Source organism: Sporothrix brasiliensis, assembly GCF_000820605.1.
Source record: "Sporothrix brasiliensis 5110 chromosome Unknown Cont20, whole genome shotgun sequence".
NCBI classification, from domain to species: Eukaryota; Fungi; Ascomycota; class Sordariomycetes; order Ophiostomatales; family Ophiostomataceae; genus Sporothrix; species Sporothrix brasiliensis.
The window spans coordinates 2,306,198-2,331,245 of NW_024467139.1; the positions used below are offsets into that span (position 1 = coordinate 2,306,198).

Genomic DNA, 25,048 nt, shown 5'->3' on the forward strand with positions numbered 1-25,048 from the left:
CCCGTAGTAATCAGTCACCGATCGCTTTCTTGCTTTGCACCTGGCATTTTCCTCCCCAAGATCGTGAGCGTGCTTTCATGATTTTTTTCCTCGTTGCGGGTCATTATTCTCGTTCTTTGCATTCTCCAAAAAGTATCCACTTTCCTTCTCCTTGAGAAAAGACAACAGAACCAAAACACAATAAACTATAGGGAAAAAGACTAGAAAACAAAGGCTATCCAAGCAAAAACAATGAAAAATAAAACACACACTATCTACTGCAGGTTAAATGAAACGCAAAAAAATAGACAAAAAAGACGAAGGTATATGAGCCGTCGTTTATTTGACTGTGAAAGACATGGAGTAAAGGGGGAAATGGAGATGATGGCGTTCGTATCGTGTTGAAGATATACAATCGCGAAACGCACTCGCATGGTAAGAAAGTAATAGAGGCACCTTACAACCCAGTGTGCGTTTGTCGGTGGTATCAGATGCGGTACTGGGTTTTCAACGCAGTTTGCTCCTCAGTCGTCAGCTGGGCCAGGAACGTGTCGAGCTGTGGGATCATCTGCCGGTAGACCAGGATGATCTAAAAGCAAAGGTTAGCTCAAACAAATGCACAGTCGACATATTCAGTAGCAAAATGGAGAACAGGGACCCACATTTTGGAAGGCTGCGTGCAGCTCTTGCTTGATGGGGCTGCGGAGGTTGATGTCCTCGTACGTTGCAATCGTTTTAAAGTAGTGCAGCAGAACCTTCTCCATCGCCTGCGGGTTTTGTGCAACCACAAGAGTGAAACCACGCAGGGCGGTGGCTTTCTCTTCGGTCGGGTCGATGTCGTCCATGGAGATTAGGAACTCGTCCGCAAAGGTGTGCAAGTGGGGAGCCAGGGCCTCGGCACTGGCCAGTCCAAGGCGGCCAAGCGCAATGGCGGCGTTCTCGTTGACACCGCGAGGCACGCGGGGGTTGGTGATGATCTCGACACAGCTCTTCAGCAGTTCCTCTGTGTATGGTGCCATTCCCTTGCCATGACGAATAGCAATCTCTCCGACGCTCCAGCATGCATTGTTAATGACACTGAAGCCCGCGTCGATCTCTTCGTCCAAAATGCTGTCCATGTCAAGCTGCTTGAGCAGAATGGGCAGAATCGTGTTCAGGCACGGCTGCAGCTGAGGGAAGACAAACTTGGCGCAGTCGCCCAGCACGGCATAGGCCGATTGGCGCACCTCGTCAGTGGGATCCTCCAGGCAGAAGCTGAGCAGCTCGAAAAAGGCCGGCTGAGTGTCAGTCACGAGCATCGAGGCCTTCTCTTCTGTGAGGGCCTGGATGATGGCGCTGATCAGGTCCAGACTCGTGACAAGGAAATCCTTGTCAGGGCTATCGAGATGTGCGTTGCTGGCTGCTGCCAGGGACTGTTCCAGGTTCTGGTGGATGATGTTGACACATCGGCGGAAGACAGGCTGCGCGTAGGGAGCAAACACTATACCAAGAGACATCGCCACATAAGAGAAGCACTCGAGGAGTGGGAAGAGCTCACGCGACTGGTCGGGTACACTGTCGTAGCGCTTAAACAGAGCCGGAATCAGCTCACCCGACAGCTCAGGAAGGGCCAGAACAGGGCCAATGGCTTCCGCCAGGGTCTGGACACAATCGTACAGAATGTACATGTTGCGGTCCTTGTACTTCTCAAAGCATTTGATATATTGCTTGATGATGGGACCAGCGTACGGCTCGAGTTTCTTGCCGGCCTTCTCCTCGAGCGTCGCCATGGCCGACGCAGCAGCCTCCTGCACCTTCTTGTTCTTGTCGAGCATCTTCGTCAGGAAACCCTCCATCATTGGCACAAAATAGCTGGCAGTCTGGGCAGGTTCGGTCAGCTCGATGGCCCACTGCGAGTACCGGGCTAGAGTCCAGCAGGTGATCTGGCGCACAAGGGGCTCCGGGTCGTCCAGGAGCGTGACCAGGTACGGGACGAGGTTCGGCAGGTGCGGGGTGACGGCCGTGATACAGCCCTCTGCCACGGCACCGAGCGACAAGACGGCCGACTCGCGCTGTGGCCAGTCGGGGTGCTTCAAGTTGACGGTCAGGTACGGCATGATGCACTCAAACATGGCGTCGCCAAAATCACGGGCCAGCACATCCAGCGCAGCTGCCGAGCCCTTGCGAACGTTCCAGGTCGAGTCGCCGCCGTCGTCAAAGAGGCCATCGTCAGCGTCCAGACCGGCCTCGTCCTCAATTTCGCCGTCCTCGAGATCGTCCTCGTCCATGCCACCGAGCGTTTCGTAGTCGTTGTTGCCCTGATTGGCCGAGTCGCCGGAAGGGTTTGCGGATCCGTTGGCGTTCCGGTTTGTTTTCCGTGTGGCAAAGCGGGGCTTGATGTCCTCATCCTGGTCATCTTCCTCGTCGTCATCAGAGGCGCTGCCGTACAGAGCAATGTCCTCGCCGCTGTACACCATGCCCTCGAGCAGAGAGGGCACGATCTTAGTGACGTAAGGTCCGATGCTCTTCCAAAAGTCCTCGTGCTCGCCGGCAGAGAGCCAGAACTCCACAGCCTGGCAGGCCAAGTCCTCGTCGTCCTCATTTTGCTGCTGCGCAATGATGTAGTCAACCAGACCCGCCACATGGGGAGTCAATTTGTCGGCGCGTGACTCGACCAGGAGAACAAATGAACGGCAGACTTCGCGGCGCACATCGCTGTTGGCATCCGGGGCCAGGAGGAACAGCCGGTTGAGGAGGGCGTCGATGTTGGCGAGCATAGCCTGTGACTTGCGGGGGATGAACTCGCCGAGAGCCGTCAATGCCTGGGCGCGCACGCGGGGCAGGGGGCTGGACGTGGCCTCAATGAGCTTCGGCAGGAGAACGTTGAGCGGCCGCTGACCGTTGACCTCGCGGTCGAGGAGCTTGGCATTGTCCTCGCAGATCTTGTACATGGCGGACATGGCCGCCTCTTGGGTGGCAGAGGTAGTGTGGCCGTCGGTGTTCCCAATCATGTTGAGGAGGTCGTTCAGCAGCTCAGGCCAGGCGTACACTCCGCCGCGGCGAATGATCTCGGTCGCAATGTTGCCGGCATAGTTGCGAACGGGGTGGTTCTCGTCGCGGAGGCCCAGAAGCACCGCAGCTTTGATGAGAGCAACTGTGGCATCAGGGGTCTGCTTATATGCGTTCTTGACGGTGTTCTTGATCATGATGCCGGCAGCCATGCGGACAATGCCGTAATCGCTCGCGGTGAGGCTGACACCGGCCGGGGGGGCAGGGTTCGAGAAGATAAACGCCAGGTAGTTGTTGAAGTCGGGCGACGCCTTGGCTTGACCGAGCATCTGGAAAGATTGTTAGCATGCTGTCCATTTTCTGCGGTCTGGCTACAATTGCAACTTTTCCTGCAACTGCAGGCAAGGCTGTACTCACAATCTCGGCCTGCTTCTGGGCAGCCTTGTCAAAGCCATTGTGCGAGTCCTTCAGACACCCAATAAGAGTCTGCAAAGACTCGGGTGCCGGTTGCCACGCCATGTTGACGGGGGTAGGGATCGCGGCGGAAGAGAAAGACAACAAAAGGCGCCGGCGGCCAGGGTTCGCCGTGTCAAGACCGCAAGAGACGCGGTGAGAGGACTCGAGGTGGGAGTTGGGGCTCTGGTTCGCCGCCTGTTGTTTCGTGGTCTACTCCGCTGCAGCAATGCGACAAAGGAAATGCACGAATACAATGCAGCGATGTGCAACCCAACCAGCCCGGCTGGTGAAAGCACGAAAGTCAAGTATAGCCGAAGGGGGACAGACTGCCAGAGAGACGGATCTAGCTGTGGCGAGGCGCGGTCGAGACCGGGAATGGAAGAAAGAAGAGGGATGCGGAATAGATGTTGAGGGGCCGTTAAGAAGCTGCACAGAAGTCGACCTGGTGATACTAGTCGGCAGGCAGGGTTTGGCACAAAAACGGGAAGGGACCATCGAAACGTTTTGCACAGCAGTAGCGTTGCGCCAGTAAGATATACATTATTACTGATAGTCCATTGTAGAGGCAGGAGCAACCCAAAGAGAGCTGCCTCGCTGCTGCAAAAGTTTGACGTGCTAGGCGACAACCAGGCTAAAGCGGGGTGGCGGCTGGGCACAGGGCACTGGCGCAAGGCAAAACCGTGTTGACACCAAAAAAGCCAGGATTGGCAGGTGGTGGTGGGATGAGACGGCCAATTGCCCCTCTTTGCTTCACTGTTCCTGCTCCACTAAAACTACAAACAGTTGCAATAAATTTGATAAAAATAATTCATTAATTCATTGACTTCATCCTGGTGACCTGGACAGGACAAACGTCCAAGCTCCACTAGCGTTCAAAATGCCATCCATTTACACATTTTGTTTGCACGACTGTACGACAGAAACGTTGGGCCACGGGAAGCCGCTGCTCCCGTCGACGTCTGAAGGCGCTGCAAGATGACAAAGGTGGGCAAGACACCTGGTGGAACCAGTGGATGCCATATTTATAGTATATATTTGTTTTCTCGACGGCGTACAAGAATGGCAAAGTTCAAACGACAAACGTGCATCCAGGCATCATGTAGCGGTAGGTGAGCGATAGAGCCCGACTGATAGACCGACATTGAAATGGCGTCACCGGATGAGTATCAAGATTTCCGGTGCCATTTTCTCAGACGGCCACTTGCTTTCAGGTATACTTGTAGGGGACGATTTTGCTTAAGTCTCGTGATCCAGCGGCGGGAAGGAATAGGCAGGATAGGTCGATGAAATAGCGGCGGTGACGGAGTATATGAAAGGTCGGCTGGTCGAGTTTCTGCCTCGTTGGCTTGGTAGAGAGGATAGCGGAAGACGCAGTGGCGGAAACGTGCAGAACGCGCTGTACGAGGCGTCATTTCTGGCGTCCAACGATCGCTAGCTGGCCTCATGTGCCCTCCGTAAAGCAAACCGTTACTGACAGCCTCGTTGGTGTTGGAGCCCATGCCAGTTCTGGACACTCCCGTTGTCCGACAAAAGACAAACAAGTTCCCTGGGTTTGCGCCCGATCCTACCATTCCAGTTGCCGTTTGCAGGCTAGACTCTTTCCGCAGAGTAACAGCAAGTCCTGATCTTCCATATTCTTCCCTTCCTCTTTTTTCTACTCTTGAGGGTGTCTTCGAAATTATGGTCCTCTGCATAGTCCCTTGTTTGCTCTTGTCCTGGCGCCGTTTTCGTGAAACTTCGTGTTCCCACAGCCAGGGAATCAGCAGCACCACGTTTGCCGTGGCCTATATCGGGTGGCCGCAGCGACATGGGCCGTTTGCAGTATTACACCGCTTTTTGTTTCTCTTCGCCGCTGTTCTCTTTTGTTACTCTCCGTTTGTTCTGTGACACCCGTGCCTTGACATCGCTAAGCCGGGTCTGGCCAATGAGATGGTGGCTGGCAAAAAAGCTACCTCTGTATAAAAGATATTGGTGCGGTTGCTCGTCCGTTTGCCGTCCATCTGTAAGACATCATTATGTATCGTTTTACCGTTTTGTCTGTTTGTCTGCATCTTGGTTTGTAGGTCCAACCAACGGACAGCGACACTATGTGCGAGTGAGACATCTGTTGGACCACGAGGGCGGACAAGACTCGACGTATACGTTTGTATTCAACGCGCCGTTTGCATTGTCTGGGCGACTGTGGTCACCCACATCCTATACTCCATTCTGGAGAGGCTTGGGAAGTAGAGGCAAAAGCGTTGCAGTGACGGCTTGGAACGCCTCGAGCACCTCCTCAACGGTGCCCCCTAGGCCCATACGGTCCAAACTCAACGAGCTCGACACGTACACAGGCTGCTGGGTGCGCTTGACGACAAGACGGGCAAGGCGGGCAGCGAATTCGAGCGAGTTCTCCTCGACATAGATGTTTGTGCACAGCGGCTCACTCGGTTTGAAGCGCTTTTGGTTGTTAGCAGATCTCCTGGTACTGGTACTTGTCAGAACCGCACAGGGGGCAGACGTACATCCGGCACAGCATAGACAAATGAGCCCATTGGGGCCAGGGTCTCGCCGTCCTCGGTGCCAGCCGTTGTGACGAAGAGCATAAGACATTTATCGCGGGTCGTCAGACGGACGTGAATCTGCGTGTCCACGGCGCGCGGCAGCGGCGTGCTGAACGTCACAGTCTCGCTGGTGTTGTCAAGATCGGTAGCCATTGTGAGGTGAGTGCGTGCCGGACAGGTCTAAGTAGGCGGTATGTATATAGTAGAGCCCAGTCTGTATGAGCTTCAGGTTTGCGTATGCTTCGGGGCTTGAAGTTGTGGCCAGGTCAATAGAAAGAGCAATGGCTGACGTTAGTCAGTAAAGGGAAGACTGGAGTGCACGAAGCGGAAGGTACCGCCCAACTTTTTGAAAAACACAACCCCGCCATGTGCAGCGATTCGCGGCGGTGGAAAGCACCCCCTGACAGTAGCCGAAGAGCACCAAATAGAGCAAAACCAGCAGGTGCAACTAGTTAAGGATAGCTCGAGCTAGGAAGGGGTGGTAGGTGGAGACTCGAAACGAGAGCAAAGAACTGGCAGGCACGATGAACAGCCACCAAAATGGAAAAAAGCTAGTAATCAGAGACGAGGAATTTGAAAAGTGACACGGTAGACTGATTTTAAATCAGCCATGTAATCGACCAGCAGGGCCGTCTCAGGAACGATTTTGTCTGCGCTCAACTTTGCTCATCCCATCTTTTTCTGGGTCTTATCTTTCTGCTGCCCGCCCCACCATATTGCCATTGAAACTGAGACACTCAACCCATTCCCACAGCTTTGGCTGACTCAATATCAGAAGAGAACAGCTAGACGAGCTCTGGAAGATTTCTGCGAGAGGCCAAACAAAAATAAGGAGACTGTGAGGCACTCGACAAGAACCAGCATCCTACTCGCTGGTCCATTCAACAATACCAGTTATGGCCGAGACGCAGCCACCATCGGGCGGCGATAACCGGTGGGAGGTGTCTGACGACGCAATTCAAGATCCCGAGGAAATCAGAGTGCTCTTTTGCGCCCTGGACTCGTTTCTGTATGTTTGTTTCGGTGCCTGGGGAAGCAAACCAAGGAGCCAAGAAGCCAAGAATCCATACTGACCTCGCACAGACAATACGCAAAGGTATCGCACTTCAACTGTACGCATCTCCGAAGGCAGTCGTTCTATGCACTGTCCCAGGATCACTGGAAAATGCTTGCGGCAAAGCCTTTCTCGTATCTCGAAACACTGGATCGCGTTGACGAGGCCATTGAGAGCAACGCGGAGCTGGCCCGCGAGATTGTGCGGTTTGGCTTGGAGTCGTTCCGTGTTGGGGGCAGCGATGATGCTCACACGCAAAAAGCAGAAGCAGCACCAGCAGCACCCGGCGCAGAACCGAAGCTGCCGGCACACTGGTCCGGCGTTGCCAAGCACCAAGACGTCGACAAGGCGCGGAGCACCCTGCGGCAGTTTTTACGGGACTGGACAGCCGCCGGTGCGGACGAGCGGGAAAAGAGTTACGGACCTGTTATGCGGGCGCTGGCTGCCGAGCGGATACGGCGAGAGGAAGTGGCCGCAACGGCTGCGGAAGCTGCGGCGACGGCCAACGATGGACAAGGACACAACGCCACCGGCGCGGACAGCGACCACGAAGACGATTGGTATTACCGCGGCCGCCTCAAAGTACTGGTCCCCGGCGCGGGGCTGGGCCGCCTGGTATTTGACCTGTGCCTCGCCGGCTACGAGGCCGAGGGCAACGAGATCTCATATCACCAGCTGCTGGCGTCGTCGTACATTCTCAACTTTACGCGCAAGGCCGGCCAGCACACAATCTACCCATGGGTGCACTCCTTCTCCAACCACCGTGTGCGCGAGAACCACCTGCGCTCGTACGCCGTGCCGGACGTTCACCCAGGCCAAGCGATTGTAGATGCGTCGATGCAGCAGATGCAGCAGCCGCTACAGCCCGGCCAGCACGGGATCGGCACGATGAGCATGTGCGCTGCCGATTTCTTGTGTCTGTACAGCGACGCCGAGCATGCTGAGGTGTACGACGCCGTGGCGTGTGTGTTCTTCCTCGACACGGCGCCAAACCTGATCCGGTACATCGAGACGATCCGGCACTGTCTCAAGCCTGGTGGGCTGCTGATCAACATTGGACCGCTGCTATGGCACTTTGAGAACAACGCGCCAGGCAACCACGGCCGGGATGACGACGGTGATGGGGAACACGACGCGACGACCTCGACAGGTATTGCGGACCCGGGCAGCTTTGAGCTGAGCGACGACGAGGTGCGGGCGCTGGTCGAGAAGCTGGGGTTCACGGTTGTCACGCATGAGACGGGTGTCGAGACACCCTACATCCACGACGACCAGTCGCTGCTCCAGACCGTCTACAAGTCGAGTCATTGGGTGGCACGCAAGAACTAGGAAAGCGTGGAAAGTAGGAGAGGAAGCCAGTATGCATTGTTTATGATAGACCATATGCCATACACTATATACCGAATAAAACATAGAACAGGGCCACAATACCCGTCGGACAGGCGACATACCCATCTCATGCGGTTTGGGATTACATACCAAAAACGTCACAGCATAAATACCGTTATATATCGTTATTTTGCCCTTGCATCAGTGTGTCACATGCGGTGTAATATCCTAATGTGAACATAACCAATTCTTATATATGGTTGCGTGCCTTGCATCTCGACCTATCCACAAACACCTCCCAGACGCTGGCGTTTAGATCTTCGACTTGTTAATGCCGCCCATCTGGCCCGTCTGCCACATGGCGCCTCCGTCAATCGTCAGCGTTGCACCGTTGACGTGCGAGCCTGCCCGCGACGTCAGGTACACTACGGCGCCGGCAAAGTCCTCCGGCTTGCCGAGCCGCTGCATCGGGTTGCTCTTGGCCACGCCGTCCGCACCACCGTCCGCCATCGCCAGCAGGCCCTGCGACATCTTTGTGGGGAAGAAGCCGGGCGCAATCGAGTTGACGGTAATGTGGCGCGGGCCCAGGTCGACGGCCAGGTTGCGGGCCAGGTGGATGACGGCGGCCTTGCTGGCGCTGTAGCCAAAGGTGGCCTGCTTGCCGATCGTGCCAATGCCCTGGCCGGCGACACTGCCCGTCACGAGCACGCGACTGGGGTCCTCGAGCGTGCCGCGGCGCAGCAGCGAGGGGCCGAACTCGCGAATGGTGTTGAAGACGGCGCGCACATTGAGGTCGAGCACCTTGGCAATGGCGGCATCCGGGTGGGTGTCGAAGGGCTCGCCCCAGGTGGCACCGGCGTTGGCCAGGAGAATGTCAATGCCCTCGGGACTGTCCTGCTTGACAAAGTCCACAAACTTGCGCAGGCCCTCGGGGTTGGTGACGTCGGCGGGCGCCGAGATGGCCTTGGCGCCGGGGGCCAGACCGGGAAGCTTGTTGAGGGCGGCGGCCGCATCGTCACAGACCTTCTTCTTGCGGGAGTTGATGTACACCTTGGAGGCACCGGCTTGGAGGATGCTTGTTGGGAGAAGAACGTTAGCAGGGGCGCTCAAAACGGCTGTGAACGGGAAGAAAAAAAAAAAAAAAAAAAAAAAAAAAAAAAAGAACAAAACAAAAAGGGGGGAGAAGACGTACGCCGAAGCTGCGCTCAGGCCGAGGCCACGAGAGCCGCCAGTGATGACGGCGATCTTGCCTTTGAGCGAGAAGATCGACGAGAAGTCATGGAGGTTGAGATCGTAGTCCATGGCTGGAGATGTGGCGAGAAAGGCGATGAAAGATGCAAAGGTGATAGGACAAGGAGGATGTCGTAGATTCGATTTGAGTCCGTGAGAATACTCTGCTCTATAAGGAATGTACACCGTACGTGTCGAGATGCGTGACACTCGCAGCTTTAAAGGAAGTAGCCATGCGACGATTGTGTCTTAGCCTGTTTGGGCAGTTGCCGAGGCTCGGTCTTGGCACCTTTGGAATCTCCACGCTACAGCTGCGAAGGCCCCGGGCTCGCCGCCCCCAAAGCTGCCTGTAGCTCCGAACCACTCCACTAAAAGACGACGGTCAGAATGCGGTCTCCACCTGGGCCTGGGGAACCGCATTCGAATTCCGGCGGCATTGGAGCACTAGTAAAGCAACACTTCCGAGGGAGCATTGTCAAATGCGGAGTCGTAGAAAAAGTACCTTGTAAAAATCAATGGCGCAACGATTCTATGCTTCTACGCACTTGCAGCTTTGTTTTCAAATCATGGTTACTTTGTTTACTTCTGCTTCTGTTTTGTAGATATTCATTTCAATGTTTGCTCCACGCTGCTGCTTTGCTTGGCTGAAATCGCAATTTTATGTAGCCAGACACAAAAACCTTCAAAACGATCAGTCGATAGGCCACTGCCCCTGCCCGAGGCCCAATGGCACGGCTCTCTTAGCACGTAGATATCCCCATTTCCCACCTCGCTGTCTCTTGGATTCTAGCAGCATTGCTATTGCACACCGGCCACCGCATCCCGCTCAACCTGCTGCTGCTGCTCTATCTGCCACTGCGCATCGACGGCTGCAGTTTCGTCCTCCAAGCTGGGCTCCACCTCCTGGGCACCTTGGCCAGTCTCTGCATTCTCGTCGCTGGTGTTCTTCACTCCCTCTTCTGCTGCTGTAGCCGCCGCCGCCGCGGCGGCTTCTGCTTGAGCTTGTGCTTCTGCTGCCGCTGCAATCGCTGCCTCCGCTTCTTCTTGGGCACGGCGTCGCTCCTCTCTCTCACGCTCCTCCGCAAGAGCCACGTGCCGCTCGGCGATGCCAGGAGCCAGGCTGGCAAGGAACATTATTCCAATGCGCTCCAGCCGCTGTGCAAAATCCCGCAGACGGTGGCCGTTGTTAATCTGGCGCTGTGCTACCAGCCGCGCCGCCACCTCGGCAGGGTCGGGTTCGCGTCCACCGGCACGGCCAACGGGGGGAGGTGCGGGCGGAACCTCGCCAGCACCGTTGACAGCAGTATTCGCCTCGCCAGCAGGGACCGCGGCATTTTGAGCGTCGGCCTCATTCTGTGCACCAGCCTGGCCATTTGCGTTTTGAGGGTTGACAAGACCGTCGAGGTGGGCACGGATGGGCGTCCAGATCTGGTCAGTAAGGCCGTCAAGCACACCCGTGTTGTAGATGAAGACGGCCGTTGCAATAAGGATCACCATGATCCAGCGGGTCCAGCTGGCATCGGGGTTTGTGAACCACCATACAAACAACACCAGGCGAGTAACCAGCCAAACATGGGGCCACATGGCTGCCAGGAAACCAGCTCCAGGGTTGTTTGGTTGTAGGCCCAGTCCCTGGTGGTGGTTTGCATCCAGATTCGGCATCTGTTGTTGTTGTTGCTGCTGCTGCTGCTGCTGCTGCTGCTGTTGTTGTTGTTCTTGGCCAACCCCGACTGCTGGGTCCAGCTGGCCTGCCTGGTCCTGTGTTGCTCTCTGCTGGGCGGCAGCTTGCTCTTCATTCATCTGTTCGCTTTGCAAGTGGAGCTGCCGCAAGTGCTGTAGAACCGCCACGCTCTGCATATTTTGTCGCATCAGGTTTTCGTAGCTCTGTCTCTGCTGCTGAATTTGTCGGTTTTGTTGTTGGATAAGTTCCGCCAGCAAATTCTGGTTTTCTCGGCGTATAGTATCCACATCCGCATAGACTATGCTTTGTCGGGGCGCGTCCCTAACACCACTGACAACAACTGCACGCGGACCAGTTGGCGACTCCAATACATAGACGTTGGGCCGGGCAGTGTTTTGCACATATCCATGAGTTGCCCCGGTGGTATAGGCCTGCGCCTGTGTTCCCTGTTGTCTGTTTGTCTCCACCACATGCAGCCCCTCTTGTCGCCGTGGATAGCGCTGGGTGAGCTCTTGGTGTCTTTGCTGCAGACGCAAAACCTGCTGCATTTGCCACTCCTCCATTTGTCCGCCTCTCGATTGGAGTTCTTGCTGCACGTCGCGAACGAGACGCACACCCCCTAACTGGCCCGAGGTCTGCTGTGTCTGTTGGGCCTGACTGAATGGTGGCCCGTGGTGTACTGTGGGATGTTGCCCGGGATGTTGGTCGATTCGCTGGTGCGTCGCGGCGAAAGCAGTGGGTGCATGAGACCCCTGTGGTTGATGGTTTTGGTAAGCAGATAGCGGAGGCAGAGTCGGGGGTGCAGCGGGAACGGTTCTCGGAGCAAAAGGATTGGCCATCCCAACGTTTGGAACGGGCCCAGGGTTCACGTTCGCGCTGGCGCCGCTGTCCCGCAAAACAAGATGGAGGACTTGCAGTCTGGTCTCTTGGATCTAGAAATCGAAGCAAACGAAGAGGAGTCAGAAAAGAACAGAAAGCAGGGAAGGACTGGGGCGGTAAGAAACAGGCAAGAAGGGCAACGGACCGTGGAGATACCAAACACATCCGCCAGCGTCTTTTCATCCATATCCAGTAACCGGCCACGGTAAATAACCCGCATACCTGCGGGCGACCGGTTGCGAAAGGTCAACTCGTTCCCAATCAAGGTCTTGATCTGGCCAACGGTGGTCGACACGGGCAAATTAGAGAGGTCTGGGAAATCAGTGAGATCCTGCGTGGGCGAGATCAGGCGGACGGAGACCGTCAGGTCTCCGTAGCCTGCGGGAGGGCCTGGGTCTTCCATAACGGGACCTGGTGGCAGCGGTATCTAGTGGCGACGTCGTCACGGTCAAAAGGTGGTGGTCGGTAGTCGGTTTTCGGTGGTTTTGTGAGAATGTGTTGCCTGTTTTCGACAGGTCTTGAACAAGGGGATGGAAACCCGTCGAGAGATTTGAAAGTGAGCGGTTTATTAGGCGAGAGGAGAGGGAAGCGACAAAACAGGGTGAAAAGGGAAAGAGCGACGGACAACGACGAAAAGTGGCGTACAGCAAAGCGGGAAGGTGCAGAATTGTGTGTCGTACTTGCTGCGCGTACGAATGTACTTTCAACTCAATATTATGAATGCACGACGAATGACTGAAGCACTTCAGCTCCCCCGAACTGTCCACCTGGCGTGTTCCGAGCAGCCGTTGGAAGGCTAGCTGATAATTAATGTGGGTCATCAACCATAAAGTACTAGTACACAGGGTCGCTACAACATGATTGCAATTTGAAGAGTACCTGGTACCTCGACCGGGATCTTCCATGGATGGCCCGCGGGCGTTTGGCAGTCCAAGTACTCAGTAGGTTTCCAACAGCAGGTCGACATCCTTCAAGACCCTCATTTTAGCGTACGTTTACCCCTGCCAGTACCTGTAACCTTAGTTCTTTCCAAGCGTATTCCCTGCAACCCTATTCGAACTGCATTCTCATTTTCAGTGTCACGTGAGGGGCTGGCACGCGACAAGTAGCAGCTGCCTTTCCAGCGCGTACAATGTCTTGCAAATCCTCGACGGCAGCTGCAGCAGTTGCGAAAATAGTATTTGCATGCGTGCCAAGCGGATCAGGCTCTCATTTGCTCTTCACTCGTGATACAAATCAGGTTTTGTTGATTCTTGTACAGGCCGCAGAAAATGCATGTGGAACAGCGTCCTCCCGCAAATTCCACGTCCAGACTGTGTCGATAGCCAAATTTCCACTACGAACCAGCCCATGCCCTTCCCTAGCGTCCAGTCGCGCCTTCCCTGACCGCCCTTCCCACCCCCTTTAGGTGGGATACAGCAGAAAGGCAGGCAGAGACACTGTTTCTGCCACATGCCAGCGTCCTGCCCGCCATCATCACCTCAACAGAAAACAGCTCATTTTATGCACAGTGGCTGTAGCTACCCGAAATTGGCATCGCTTCCACCCACACCCCCCCCTCCCTTGCTCGTCCTCTCCGTCTCTCGTTTCTCTCTCTCTCTCTTCCAAACCAGTCGACTTCATGGCGACTCGGTTCTTTCATGGTTCGCCTACCTGATTGACTCACCAAATCGAACAAATGTTGTTCCTTTTGATCCTCGTTGGCTTCGTCGTGCTAATCGTCTTTTTGTTTGCCCCCCATCCAGCAGGCAGAATGGCGTCCGCCCCGTCTCGACTCGGCCTGTCCAGGGGCAGTTTCTCCAAGGGCATCACCACCGGCCGTTTCTCTGTCTCGCTCTCCGAACGCCAGATCCTCTTCAACCCGCCTCGCCGCCTAGTCATCAACACGTCTCCCTTCCGCTTCTACTCCCAAAAGGCCTTCCGTCGGCCTCGTTTCTCGGCCCGCCTCCGTCATGCCTTGAAAAACTCCAAAATCCAATGGTACCGCATCCCGGTCGGGCTCGGCATTGGCTTCCTGGGCCTCGTCCAATTCAACAAAGTCCGCAACCGCCAGGCCGCGCAGGAGGACGGGGAGCACGGAGCAGTTGAAAACGCCACAAAGCCCAAGAAACGGCCGCGGATCCGGCCCGATGGCCCTTGGTATGGAACAACAACCGTTTCTTTTTTGCTATAATTATATATGGAAGACCAAGGCGGTGAGCATGTGAAGTGCCGGAACTGCTTTGCTAACACCCATCACCACGTCTTCAGGCAGGTCCAGGTCATGTCCACGTTACCTCTCAAGGCGCTCTCTCGGTTATGGGGACGCTTTAATGAGCTCACCCTTCCATACTACATGCGCGTACCAGGTATCAAACTCTACAGCTACATTTTCGGAGTGAAGTAAGTACCGGCCACACAATCGTATCCTTTCTGTGCCAGTTCGTTTTTTCCCTTAAAACTGTAGCTCACATCTTCGGTTTTTTGTAACAACAGCTTGAGTGAGGTCGAGGAACCGGACCTTCACAAATTCCCCAACCTCGCCGCGTTCTTCTATCGGACCCTCAAGCCCGGTGTGCGGCCAATCGACCCGAACCACAGCGCCCTGACGTCGCCCTCTGATGGCCGCATTCTACAGTTCGGCAAAATCGAAGGCGGCGACATTGAGCAAGTCAAGGGCATGACCTACACCCTCGACGCCCTGCTCGGCAAGCACACACCCGCGCCAAGCATTGTCAGCGGCCAGCTGTCGTCGTCGGCCTCCTCCACTTCTTCGTCGACAGCCAACCTGCGCGCCGCTGTGACCACGGCGGCCGGCAACAAGAGCCAGGCCAACGTGGCACTGACCAGCGACGAAAGTCTGGTCCGCGCCGACGAGGAGTTTGCCCAGGTCAATGGTATCTCGTACACGTTGCCCGGCCTGCTCTCCGGCCCCGACGTCACCGACCGCCCCGAGGCAGAACTGGAGGACCAGTCGATGCTGCCGTCGGCCAAATCCATCTCAGAGGTGCAGGCCGACCTGGACCTGCCCTGGTACACGCAGCTGATGTCCAAGGACAAGAAGTCGGCGTTGTACTACGCAGTCATCTACCTGGCGCCGGGCGACTACCACCGGTTCCACTCGCCGACGAACTGGGTGGTCGAGCGCCGCCGCCACTTTGCCGGTGAGCTGTACAGCGTGTCCCCGTACCTGCAGCGTACGTTGCCCGGTCTGTTCACACTCAACGAGCGTGTTGTTCTGCTCGGCCGTTGGCGCTGGGGCTTCTTCAGTTACATCCCGGTCGGCGCGACCAATGTGGGCTCCATCAAGGTCAACTTTGACCGCGAGCTGCGGACCAATAGCTTGACGACGGATACGGCAGCCGACCGCGCGGCCGAGGAGGCGGCCGCACGGGGCGAGGCGTACTCGGGCTTTGCGGAGGCCACGTACGCTGCGGCCAGCCCGGTCCTGCACGGCCACGCGCTGCGCCGGGGCGAGGAGATGGGCGGCTTCCAGCTGGGCAGCACGGTCGTTCTTGTGTTCGAGGCTCCGAAGCCGGATGCCGCAGCCGCAGTGGGCGGCGAGGCCAGCGACAAGAGCACGCCCGGCTGGCACTGGGCTGTCGAGAAGGGCCAGAAGATCAAGATGGGCCAGGCCCTCGGGTTTGTGAACGAGTAACGAGCCAGACACCGGAAGAAAGATGAAAGAGAAAGTACGGTGCAGTGAGTGGGAGAGGAGAAGCAAAACATATGAACCAGCCATAACAAGCATATAAAAATTACTAATGTGCATGGGAGTACATAATGGGAGAAGAAATAACACGGTTACATTTCAACACCAGCGAGACGTTCAACACCACAACGGAGTACATATTTTGTTTTAATTTGTTTTGTTTCATTTTATTTGCACAGCTTAATGATGATTCCTCTTCTTGACTTTCCATCTTTTACAATGTCCTTTTATGCATATTCGTGAAGCTTGAGTTGGAGGGTGCGGCAGATACGACTAGTGCTTACGACGTACCGCTGTTAACAGGGCGATCCGTCCCGGGGCTGCTTACTACATGCAGCCGGACGAACATACGGGCCTATCAGACGATCGTGTAAGTCGAAGACAGCTTGCCGACGTACGTCGACAAATGAGCGATGCGAAACATACAATAACACAAGGCTAAGGCGCAAGACTATTAGGCAAGGCTAAATCGCCGTCTATGCGATTCATTTCCCATTAATATTGGCTCGTTGTAGGCCCAGGAGACCTAACAATATTTTCATTTCTTGCAATATTTGGAATGTATTTGAATGAAATCAATTCGACATCTATTGCTGTATATAAAAAAAGGAACAGGCAATAAGAAACCAGCCTCCGTCGTGGTGCCGGCTTGTTTCCAGCTCGCCAGTCGGTGTATCTCGCCGCGAATGCTACCATACGTAAAAGCGAAACGAAAGATCTAAAGACGCTGTATCTATACCGCTTCGATTGTATTTTTTTTTTTTTTGTTCAGGTTTTTATTAAGTTTGCAGGCATCGTGGACGCACAATTACGCGCCGTAGACCCTGTAGCGCTCCTCAAGGGGAAGGTAGTCCTTGGGGCCGGCCTCGCCGGCGCGGCCGCCAAAGACAAGTTGAGCGTTGAGCTTCCAGGTGGCCGGGATCTTCCAGGTCTCGGCGACCTTCTCGTCCACGATGGGGTTGTAGTGCTGCAGGTTGGCGCCCAGGCCCTCGGACTCGAGTGCGGTCCAGAGGGCAAACTGCAGCATGCCGACGGACTGCGCGGCCCAGATGGGGAAGCGGTCGGCGTAGAGGGCAAACTTGGACTGGAAGGTCTCGACGACGCTGCTGTCCTCAAAGAAGAGGATGCTGCCGGCGCCGGCCTTGAACATGGACAAGCGCTTCTCGGTGGCCTCCCAGTTGTCAGCGGGGACAATGGCCTTGAGGGTGTCAGAGACGATGGCCCAGAACTTGTCGTGCTCGTCACCAAAGAGGACGACAACGCGGTTGGACTGGGAGTTGAAGCTGCTGGGGGTCTGGCGCAGAGCCTCCTGAATGATCTCCTGGATGCGGTCCTTGGAGATTGGCAGGTCCTTGGAGAGGGCGTAGTAGCTGCGACGGCCCTTCATAAGCTCGAGCAGAGTGTCGGCATTGGGCTTGGAGACGGATGCCATTGTGCGAGACGTTGGCGGTGAGAGGCAGAATGCAGGAAAAGAGGTGGGGGTTCGAGATGAGGGAGCCTTGTGGCTGGTCGAGAGGAGAGAAGACGATGAGGAGGAAGAAGCTGTAGAGAAGGAAGCCAATGCAGCTTTGGAAATACGTTGTCTGAGAATAGCAGGTTTCGAAGAAAGCGAAACGAACCGCAAGAAACTGGCGGTATTCATAGGAATATATGTATTTTTTGAGAGAATATGGGAAGGGAGGGGTAGACGGAAGGGGATTGGGAAGACGGGCGGGCGTATTTGTGTAGCTTGGCTGACAAGAAGCGGAAATACAATGGGGGCAGGAATGAAGCCAGAAGGGTCGAGAAACGGGGAGGATGGACAGTGGCGGGACAATGGTAAACAGGAGCAGGTACACGCTTAAGCGGCTCTTTCCTTGGGACTAAAGGCCTTTGTCTAAGAGGTATATTTTACGGTCAAGGTTTTTATATACGGAAGGAACCACTGCTGCAACAGGAAGGCACCAAGGGGCAAATGCGTGCCCGGACGTAAAGCGGTGGAAGGTGCGAGCAGGCTGTACGACGGACCGGCGAAGCTTGGCCTGCCCTGGCTTAGATAACATCACCAATACAGAGGAAGGATCGCAGAAAACGGGCGGAGAAAATAGAAATTTTACGAAATCGCGAATAGCGAAGACACCGAGAGTCGGCCCCATCCCGCCATCGACAGGTTCGCAAGGCCGATGGAGGTATGGTGGAGACGTGTACATCGTAGCTCTGGTGAGGGCAATCGCCCCCTAAAAATAAAATCTTACTTAATTCTTCGTCATACTGTACGCCTCTTTGTTATGTAGATGAAGCGCGGGATAGTTCGAATTGGCGTTTTGGCGGCACGGCATACGGAGACCGGCCGGATGAATCTGTGTTAGTGCTGCTGGGTTTTTTTCCCTCCCCCTTCCCCCCGTTAGTCGTCATGAGTTTAACTGGGCATTTTTCTGTTCATCTCGATACAAGGATCGGAATGTCACCAGGAGAGGGGTGTCATAAGATGTCTAGAAGGATTCACGCAAAGCCTCATATTACAACCGGAAATACGGGGAGTGTAGGTGATTCCGTGAAAGTTGCGCTCCTTGAAATAAGGTCACGTGCACTTTCGGTGAGGTTAAATGGTTCCGAAAAGATTGATAGAAAAGCAAATACTGTTCCAAGTCCATTAAGCGCATAATTGGGCCGCGATCGTTGACATGTTTTCTACAAAAAGGCAGCATCGCAGTCAGCCTTGCAAAACGTGAGATGTACGACGTAGTTGGAGCTCATCGAAGGTCGAGTCTTACGGTCGCACAAAGACCAGGGACGTCAGCACTCTTTCGGCAATCGGGACAATCAGGGCCCCAAATTTGCAAACCGACTAAAAATTTGTATGTTGTATTTCCGATGGACGGTCCAGGTGCCGTATTATTCAGCGGAAAACAGGATTTTAGTTCCGTTTAGTTAAGAAAAGTTTCGTCCGAAACGGGCGAAGAAAAGTTGCAAAATTTAACACTGAAGGACCAAACGACACGACGTAAATAAATCACGAGTTGTAGAATAACGGATGCAAATGTGAACATAGTAGCCATCTTGCCGCCACCTTTATTGCTGCGTAGCTTTTATCGAAGCCCAATGTTGGTTTTCGCAATGTTCTGTCTTTCTCTTTCAAGGACCGAGAAAAGCAACCCGCACGCACGTAAGCTTGCTGATTGCGTGCTTTGAACCACAGAACCCATTAGAAACCCCTTTCGTAAACACTTTGTTCAAGATTGCAAACAATTAGCAGTGCAGCCTGTCAAAGACGTGTTCGGTTCGACCTTGTCCTCGCCAAGCAATACGTTCTGCCTCACAACTGATAAGGGCAAGCCATTCATACTCGGAATGATACATCCTAAAGTCACTAAAGCATGCCACGGTTCAGAGTGCGATAGGTATGATTGTTTCCGTAGACTTTTTGAATTTTGTCTCTCATTAATTCCAAACGCCTGCCAATTGTGTCCTTGGCTTGTATGTTTATCTTTCGTTGCTTTTGGGTGGTGTGACCCAAGTCTAGTATGATAGTATAGAAAGTAGACGTAAAAAATACGAAGAGAAAAAACGGTGAAGGAAAGTAAAACGTGAAGACGTAAGAAATAAAATCATAACATGCTTCTCCTCTTAGCGAGGGAACAAAATGAACACCAAAGTAGCCCGCAACAATGATGGAATATGACAAAAAAGGCCCAGGTAGAAACCCATGTAACAAAGACGTGCAAGCCAGGCGGCTCAACAAAATGTATAAGAAATGGAAGACTCAAAATATAAACAGGAGAAGTAGAAAGGTGCGGGTAGGAAATGAGAAGCGGGACGTGGGAAGAAAAGAAGAGGGGCCAATGGCGGTGGCTACATCTACCAGGTCTCGGCAGTGTATTGTCCAGCCTCTTTCTTGAGCTCCCAGAACTTGCCGGCCTCTTCACGGCCGAGGTTGCCCTTCTCCATGGCAACGTCAATGAGTGCTTCATGAACACCCTCACCCATGCCGCGGGTGCTGCCACACACAAAGACGCGGCCGTCGACCGAGTTGATGACGTGCCAGACAAGGTCGGCCTGCTGGCGCACCTCTTCTTGGACGTAACGGCCGGTGCCGCGGCGGCTCTCGACGACGCGCTTGACCTCATCCTCGTGCACACCCCACTCGCCACTGTACAGCTCGTCGACTAGTGAGTCCCGAACGCCCTGCAGCACCCAGACCTTGTTGGCACAGTTGGCCGTCTTGAGGCGGCGCTGCACGAAGCCGCGGAAGGGCGCAATGCCGACGCCAGCGCCAATCAACAGCATGGGGCCATCGGGCACGAACTGCTTGGCAAGCGGGTTGGCCATGAGACCCTTGAACATGGGGATGTAAAGGTCTGGCTCCTCGCCGCGCTGGCGCGCCTCGAGGAACTTCATGGCCTGGCGCTCAAAGAAGCCGGAGCCAATGCCAGTGCGCGTGCCAGCGAGCCAATCACTCGACTCATGAACGGTGACGGCAATTTCTATGACACGGCGTGTACGGTCGCCATCCTTGGCGAGGGACTCGTGCGGGTCGTTGGAAAGGGAATAGAAGCGCGGCATCTGTGGCTGCAGAATGGACAGCAGCTTGTCCAATGGCGGCTTGGCACTGGGGAAGGCGTACAGCATTTGCTGCAGAGACACGTGCGGGCCGGTACGGAAGTCGCAGAAGACACCCTGACCCTCGGCCGAGCAGAGGAACAGGAGCACCTTCTTCTCGTTCTCGTCCGAGGCGTACTCAGCAAGTAGGCGCAGGAGTCCCTTGGTTGGCGGGTAGGACTGAACGTCAGAGCACCAGGTCAGCAGGTCGCGGCGTGTGGTGACCAGCTCACGAGCCTTGTCGTCCCCCCAGACCGTTGGCCAGCGCCCCTTGGTGGTGCGCAGCAGGGCAGGCTTGTCGCGAAGGAAGCGGGGAACCATCAGCAGATCCAAAAGCTCGTCCACCAACTTGGTGTCGTTGGGTGCAGAAACACCAATGGCGCCACCGACCCGGAACTCCGTATCGCTCTCGACGGGGTAATCGGTAACGTCGAGGTCGAAGTGGTACGTCCGCTTCTCTGCGCCAGGGCGGGTCAGCTCGCGGGCGTTATGAATGCGTGCCGGGTATACGTGGTATGGAGGGTGAGGCTGGACGAAGAAGGGAGGCTGAATGGTCGTGTCAAGGTCAAGCATCTCTTCGACCTCGGGCTCGATAGCCAGCTTCTGCATGCCGTCGAGAACCTCGACCGGCTGCTGCTCGGCCTCAGGGACGAGCTCGGTAGCCTTGTCCTTACGAAGTTCACCCTTGTCCTCGCCAACGGAGATGGCCGAGTCTGTAGGAACAAGACGCGGGTGGTCGATAGTTGCTGTAGGCTTTGCCTGCGTCTCAGTAGCAGGAGACTCCAACTTCTCCTGTTCTGGTGCTAACCCGGTTGCTGCTGGCAGGGGCGTTTCGACAGAAGTCTCAGAGGAAGCAGCAACAGGTGTTGGTGTGGACTGTGCAGAGAGCGGCAGAATATATGCGGTCTGTTCGGGGATGTCGGCGACAGAAGTGAGAGATGTGGGGATGTCACCAATTTTCAGCTGCAGAGAGCGGAAAGCGTCGTTGTCGGGAAGCAGGACAGTCTCATACTCGACGCCTTCGGCCTTGGCGCCAGTCTTGAGACAGCAACCGCCACCGCAGCACCGATTGATCAACTGGGTACTGGACTCGCCGGTAATCCGCTGGATGTCGGCAGCGTTCTGGGCAATGAGGCGTGTCGAAGCGCGCCGGCGGCGTGGGGTCGCTATAGAAGTCTCGTCTTCGGACGAGGACTGATGTGGGTCGTCGTACTCGTCACGGTCGTCACCAGACTCAGAGTAGGTCAGAGAGGGAGTTATGGAGGGAGCGCGTAGTGGGCCGGGTAGGTGCTTGTTGGCAGCGGCGGCGGTCGCGGCGGCAGCCGCCACGGCAGCAGCGGCTTCCTCGGCAAAAATGTCGCTGAGGCGAGAGTGGGCCATATTTGCGGTCATGGCTATACGGTCACGGACGGACAAGTAGATTCCTGGACGGAGGAGACAGAGGAGACAAGCCAGGCGAGAAAGGCGGTTGGGAGAAGAGGACACCGCGAAGGCGACGTCGAGGTAGAAACGCTGGGGCCGCGAAAGGAGGTCGAGAGCGGAGGACAGAGCCGGGAGATCAGGAGGAAACGAATGGAATGCCGTCTTACAAACAAGGATGCATGGCGAGGACGAGGTTGGACGGAGGCTCTGGAGGAGAAGAGGTTTAATAGGGGAGGGAAAGACGCAGCGAATGCGCGAGCAAGCCAGCGTTGCGCGAGCGAGCGGAAGCGGGTGGGTATGGATGAATGAGGTATTGATTAGGAAGCCCTGACAAAAAGGACACCACTGTGGAGAGGCTTCTGCTTTCGTGTCAATCTGCAGGACGAGGTCAATTGGAAATGGAAATGAAGTTCGAAAGGAAGGGAAACGATAGTAGAACACGAGAGAAAAGAACGAGAAAGGGAGGAGAGAAGGAGGCCACTAAATTAAAATGGCGTTGAAGTTTTGGATTGGAAGCAGCGACCGACGGAACACGGCGCAGAAATTACATGTTTCTTACTGAAGACTGACCGATATGGAAAGAAGACAGGAGTGGCTAGGAGAAATTTGGGAAGGCTTCTTGGCTGCTCCTTCCGATTTTGGCCGTGGGCCATGGTCAGGCCATCTGGGGAAGGAGCAATAGGACCGCGGTTGCAGGAGTCCAGGCAGTGCGGGGCACGGTGTAGTACCTGCTGATTATCCCCTCAAAGTAACGACTTGGAAGATACCCAACTGCCTGTTTGCCAACTACGATGTATGCCAAACTGTTTCTCCTCACCTAGAGCATGCTCTTTGTCCCCTCCTTCCCGCACCAAATTTGCTCCTCGGTTCGGGTGGATTTTGAGGCTTTTACGTGGACGGCACTAAAATTTTAGGGACGAGTCAGTTAGTTGGCAGTGGAGAATGGAGACCCTTTTGTGCGCGCGTCGCATCTGATAGCTTTTGTACATGGCATTTTTCCCCATCTGATTACGCTGATTGTCACGGCGCCATCGTACCTCTTTAATTTTCATGTGGGTCAATCGTTGTCAGATGCCCAAAAAAACCGATGATCCATAGATCGAAAGCACACGAGTACGAGGGGAACCAGAGTCGATAAAATGCGCCGCCTAATTTCCAGTACCAGTGAAGGGTCAGGTCCCGGCTCATGTAGTGCCATATCGGCAGACTTAAGAGTCGTCGTTTCCTCCATGAATTGAATGTCGGAAACAGGTTCGGCCGGGGCATAAAAGGAGACGTAAAGGGCAAGCAGTATTTACGAATATACTCCGCAGATAACATTAGTGGGGGCTGCATCGCCGGGAAGACAGAGCGGACTCCTGGAAAAGGCACCCACGCAAGGCATTAAACGCTGGCAGAAAGTTGGAAAGAGGTGGGAGGATTGGTGAAATATTGCCACCAAGTGGCGTCCTCCGGCCACGGTACCGGGTCGCCAGACGGACAGAGCGAAAGTCACACTCAGCATCGTCATGCTAGCCCACTTCGCCCATCTCGCTGACCTCTCGGCTCTTTCTTTGAGTTTCGTCTGTGTTCTTGCTCTTTTTATTCCGAGGTCTTTGAATTGTCCTCCTTTTTATCCCTCGTCACGCTAGCATATACCTATCAACGTCGCATTTGCTGCGTGAGCGGCAGTGTTTGGTCCAAACGGCGAATTGCAATATCCAATGTTGAAATGACGGCAGATGGCTAGTCATGGACGCACCGATGCTCGTCGTCTCGTAGTGCCTTTCTAAGGTAACGTGTTGCTGTCGCGGCGACATACGCGAGTTTGACTCTCGCCCGCTCCGACCTCGGCAGGGAATAAGGAACGGAAGACAGACGAGGACAACAGGCAGGACAGTCCAACGGACTAATTTCTGGCAGGCGAGGACTCGTGGGCATCAGCCAGTGCGGGGTGCAGAGTTTGCCGGACAGTACGCACGGAGTACAAAGCTAGCGTCTGCGTGTCTCACATTCCAGTGATTGATTATCAGATGAGATTAGATTTTTCGCAGCACTGCGTCCTCGTGTTCCTCTGCGGCCCACGGCATGGGCCTGCTCATTTAAAATAAGAGACGTCGTCGTCTGAGACACCTGTTCATTTGCTTTCTTTCTTTCTTTCCTTATTTTACTCGGTGTGCGTTACGAGTGTAGTGAAGTGGCCCTCCGTATCAGTGCGTCTGACTCCGTAGCTGCTTCGACTCTTAGGTAAAAGTGATAAATCTTGTTGCAATGCCCAACTACACTCCACCCTCTCTTCCGTGAGAGCGCCCCCATCAGAGACCCCTTGATCCAAAGCCCAACAAGCTCTATCTGGGTCCTGGCTGAAGCGGGCCAGACAAGTCGCTCGGCGAGTATCACAACAGATGTTCTATCCGTCTCGGATGAAGACAGACCGGCTCATAGGCAGTCGTAATTATTCGCATACACTACTCGCCTTGAGCCATTGCGTCTCATCGTTGTCATTGGCTCTGGCCTATTCGGCTCCCTCCCACTTTTTTTCGTTTTCGTTTTTCGTTTTTCCGGCCGTTGGCAAGAGCGCAAGGATACGGCTTGGCTGCTCTTGGCATTCTTTCTCAGATCCTTGTCTGCGGATCAGATAAGATTCACCTCAAAAAGACACCCACTGAGCCACTGCAATGTAAATCTGGTTGGATCGGGGCTTCAGCCCATCATCTCACCATTCTCTAGCCGTCGCACACCGAGTAAAACTTGAAGACCTTGCTGTCCTCTTCCGTGTAATTACTCCGTATCGCAGTTCCTTTGTTTTTGGTCATCCTGTCATCACTCTTTGCCGAGCATTATCCATATCCGGCTCTCACCCATACGTAGGAGACAGAAATCTATCATCCACTATCTCGACCACTATAATGCTGCAATTCCATCAATATGGTCCCCAAAATAAGAGAGTGGTCATTCGACCACGTGTTGTTTTGGCAATGTGTAATGAGAATACGGTGGACGCAGGAGACTGGCCTAACGCCTTGGCATTATGTCGGCTGTCGGGAGATACTGATCCAACGAGACCTAATTTTGAATTGAATGATGCTTCCCCTGCCGATTAGAAAATACCACTTATACGGGCCAAAATCCAACCTTCCAGAACGGGTACTACGAGACCCCTCCAAGGCGGCCAGGCGCATCCTGAGCCATCACCACCACGCAATGTACATGGTTGTAGACGAAGTCTGCACACGTAC

The 25,048-nt window shown here is 54.8% G+C and overlaps 8 protein-coding genes across 8 annotated transcripts; 2 read left to right on the forward strand and 6 right to left on the reverse strand.

Moving 5' to 3' along the window:
* Positions 1-466: 466 nt before the first annotated feature.
* On the reverse strand, positions 467-3,486 carry SPBR_06537 (importin beta-2 subunit; the record flags this gene model as incomplete). Its single annotated transcript, XM_040764793.1, has 3 exons — positions 467-568; positions 642-3,296; positions 3,385-3,486. The coding sequence occupies 3 exons, from the start codon at positions 3,484-3,486 to the stop codon at positions 467-469; spliced, it is 2,859 nt and encodes a 952-aa protein (XP_040616618.1).
* Positions 3,487-5,619: 2,133 nt separating this feature from the next.
* SPBR_07938 (uncharacterized protein) lies at positions 5,620-6,119 on the reverse strand (the record flags this gene model as incomplete). Its single annotated transcript, XM_040766191.1, has 2 exons — positions 5,620-5,862; positions 5,928-6,119. 2 exons carry the CDS (start codon positions 6,117-6,119, stop codon positions 5,620-5,622), a joined length of 435 nt encoding a protein of 144 aa, XP_040616619.1.
* A 743-nt stretch (positions 6,120-6,862) lies between these two features.
* Positions 6,863-8,349, forward strand: SPBR_07187 (methyltransferase family; the record flags this gene model as incomplete). The annotated part of the gene is made up of 2 exons (XM_040765441.1): positions 6,863-6,979; positions 7,120-8,349. The coding sequence occupies 2 exons, from the start codon at positions 6,863-6,865 to the stop codon at positions 8,347-8,349; spliced, it is 1,347 nt and encodes a 448-aa protein (XP_040616620.1).
* A 312-nt stretch (positions 8,350-8,661) lies between these two features.
* On the reverse strand, positions 8,662-9,651 carry SPBR_07600 (rhamnolipids biosynthesis 3-oxoacyl-[acyl-carrier-protein] reductase; the record flags this gene model as incomplete). Its single annotated transcript, XM_040765854.1, has 2 exons — positions 8,662-9,424; positions 9,542-9,651. The coding sequence occupies 2 exons, from the start codon at positions 9,649-9,651 to the stop codon at positions 8,662-8,664; spliced, it is 873 nt and encodes a 290-aa protein (XP_040616621.1).
* Positions 9,652-10,377: 726 nt separating this feature from the next.
* On the reverse strand, positions 10,378-11,436 carry SPBR_07547 (uncharacterized protein; the record flags this gene model as incomplete). The annotated part of the gene is made up of 1 exon (XM_040765801.1): positions 10,378-11,436. One exon carries the CDS (start codon positions 11,434-11,436, stop codon positions 10,378-10,380), a length of 1,059 nt encoding a protein of 352 aa, XP_040616622.1.
* A 2,456-nt stretch (positions 11,437-13,892) lies between these two features.
* SPBR_06934 (phosphatidylserine decarboxylase) lies at positions 13,893-15,776 on the forward strand (the record flags this gene model as incomplete). The annotated part of the gene is made up of 3 exons (XM_040765190.1): positions 13,893-14,278; positions 14,390-14,521; positions 14,615-15,776. 3 exons carry the CDS (start codon positions 13,893-13,895, stop codon positions 15,774-15,776), a joined length of 1,680 nt encoding a protein of 559 aa, XP_040616623.1.
* An 862-nt stretch (positions 15,777-16,638) lies between these two features.
* Positions 16,639-17,262, reverse strand: SPBR_07865 (uncharacterized protein; the record flags this gene model as incomplete). Its single annotated transcript, XM_040766119.1, has 1 exon — positions 16,639-17,262. The coding sequence occupies one exon, from the start codon at positions 17,260-17,262 to the stop codon at positions 16,639-16,641; it is 624 nt and encodes a 207-aa protein (XP_040616624.1).
* A 2,405-nt stretch (positions 17,263-19,667) lies between these two features.
* SPBR_06806 (uncharacterized protein) lies at positions 19,668-21,788 on the reverse strand (the record flags this gene model as incomplete). The annotated part of the gene is made up of 1 exon (XM_040765062.1): positions 19,668-21,788. The coding sequence occupies one exon, from the start codon at positions 21,786-21,788 to the stop codon at positions 19,668-19,670; it is 2,121 nt and encodes a 706-aa protein (XP_040616625.1).
* Positions 21,789-25,048: the final 3,260 nt, after the last annotated feature.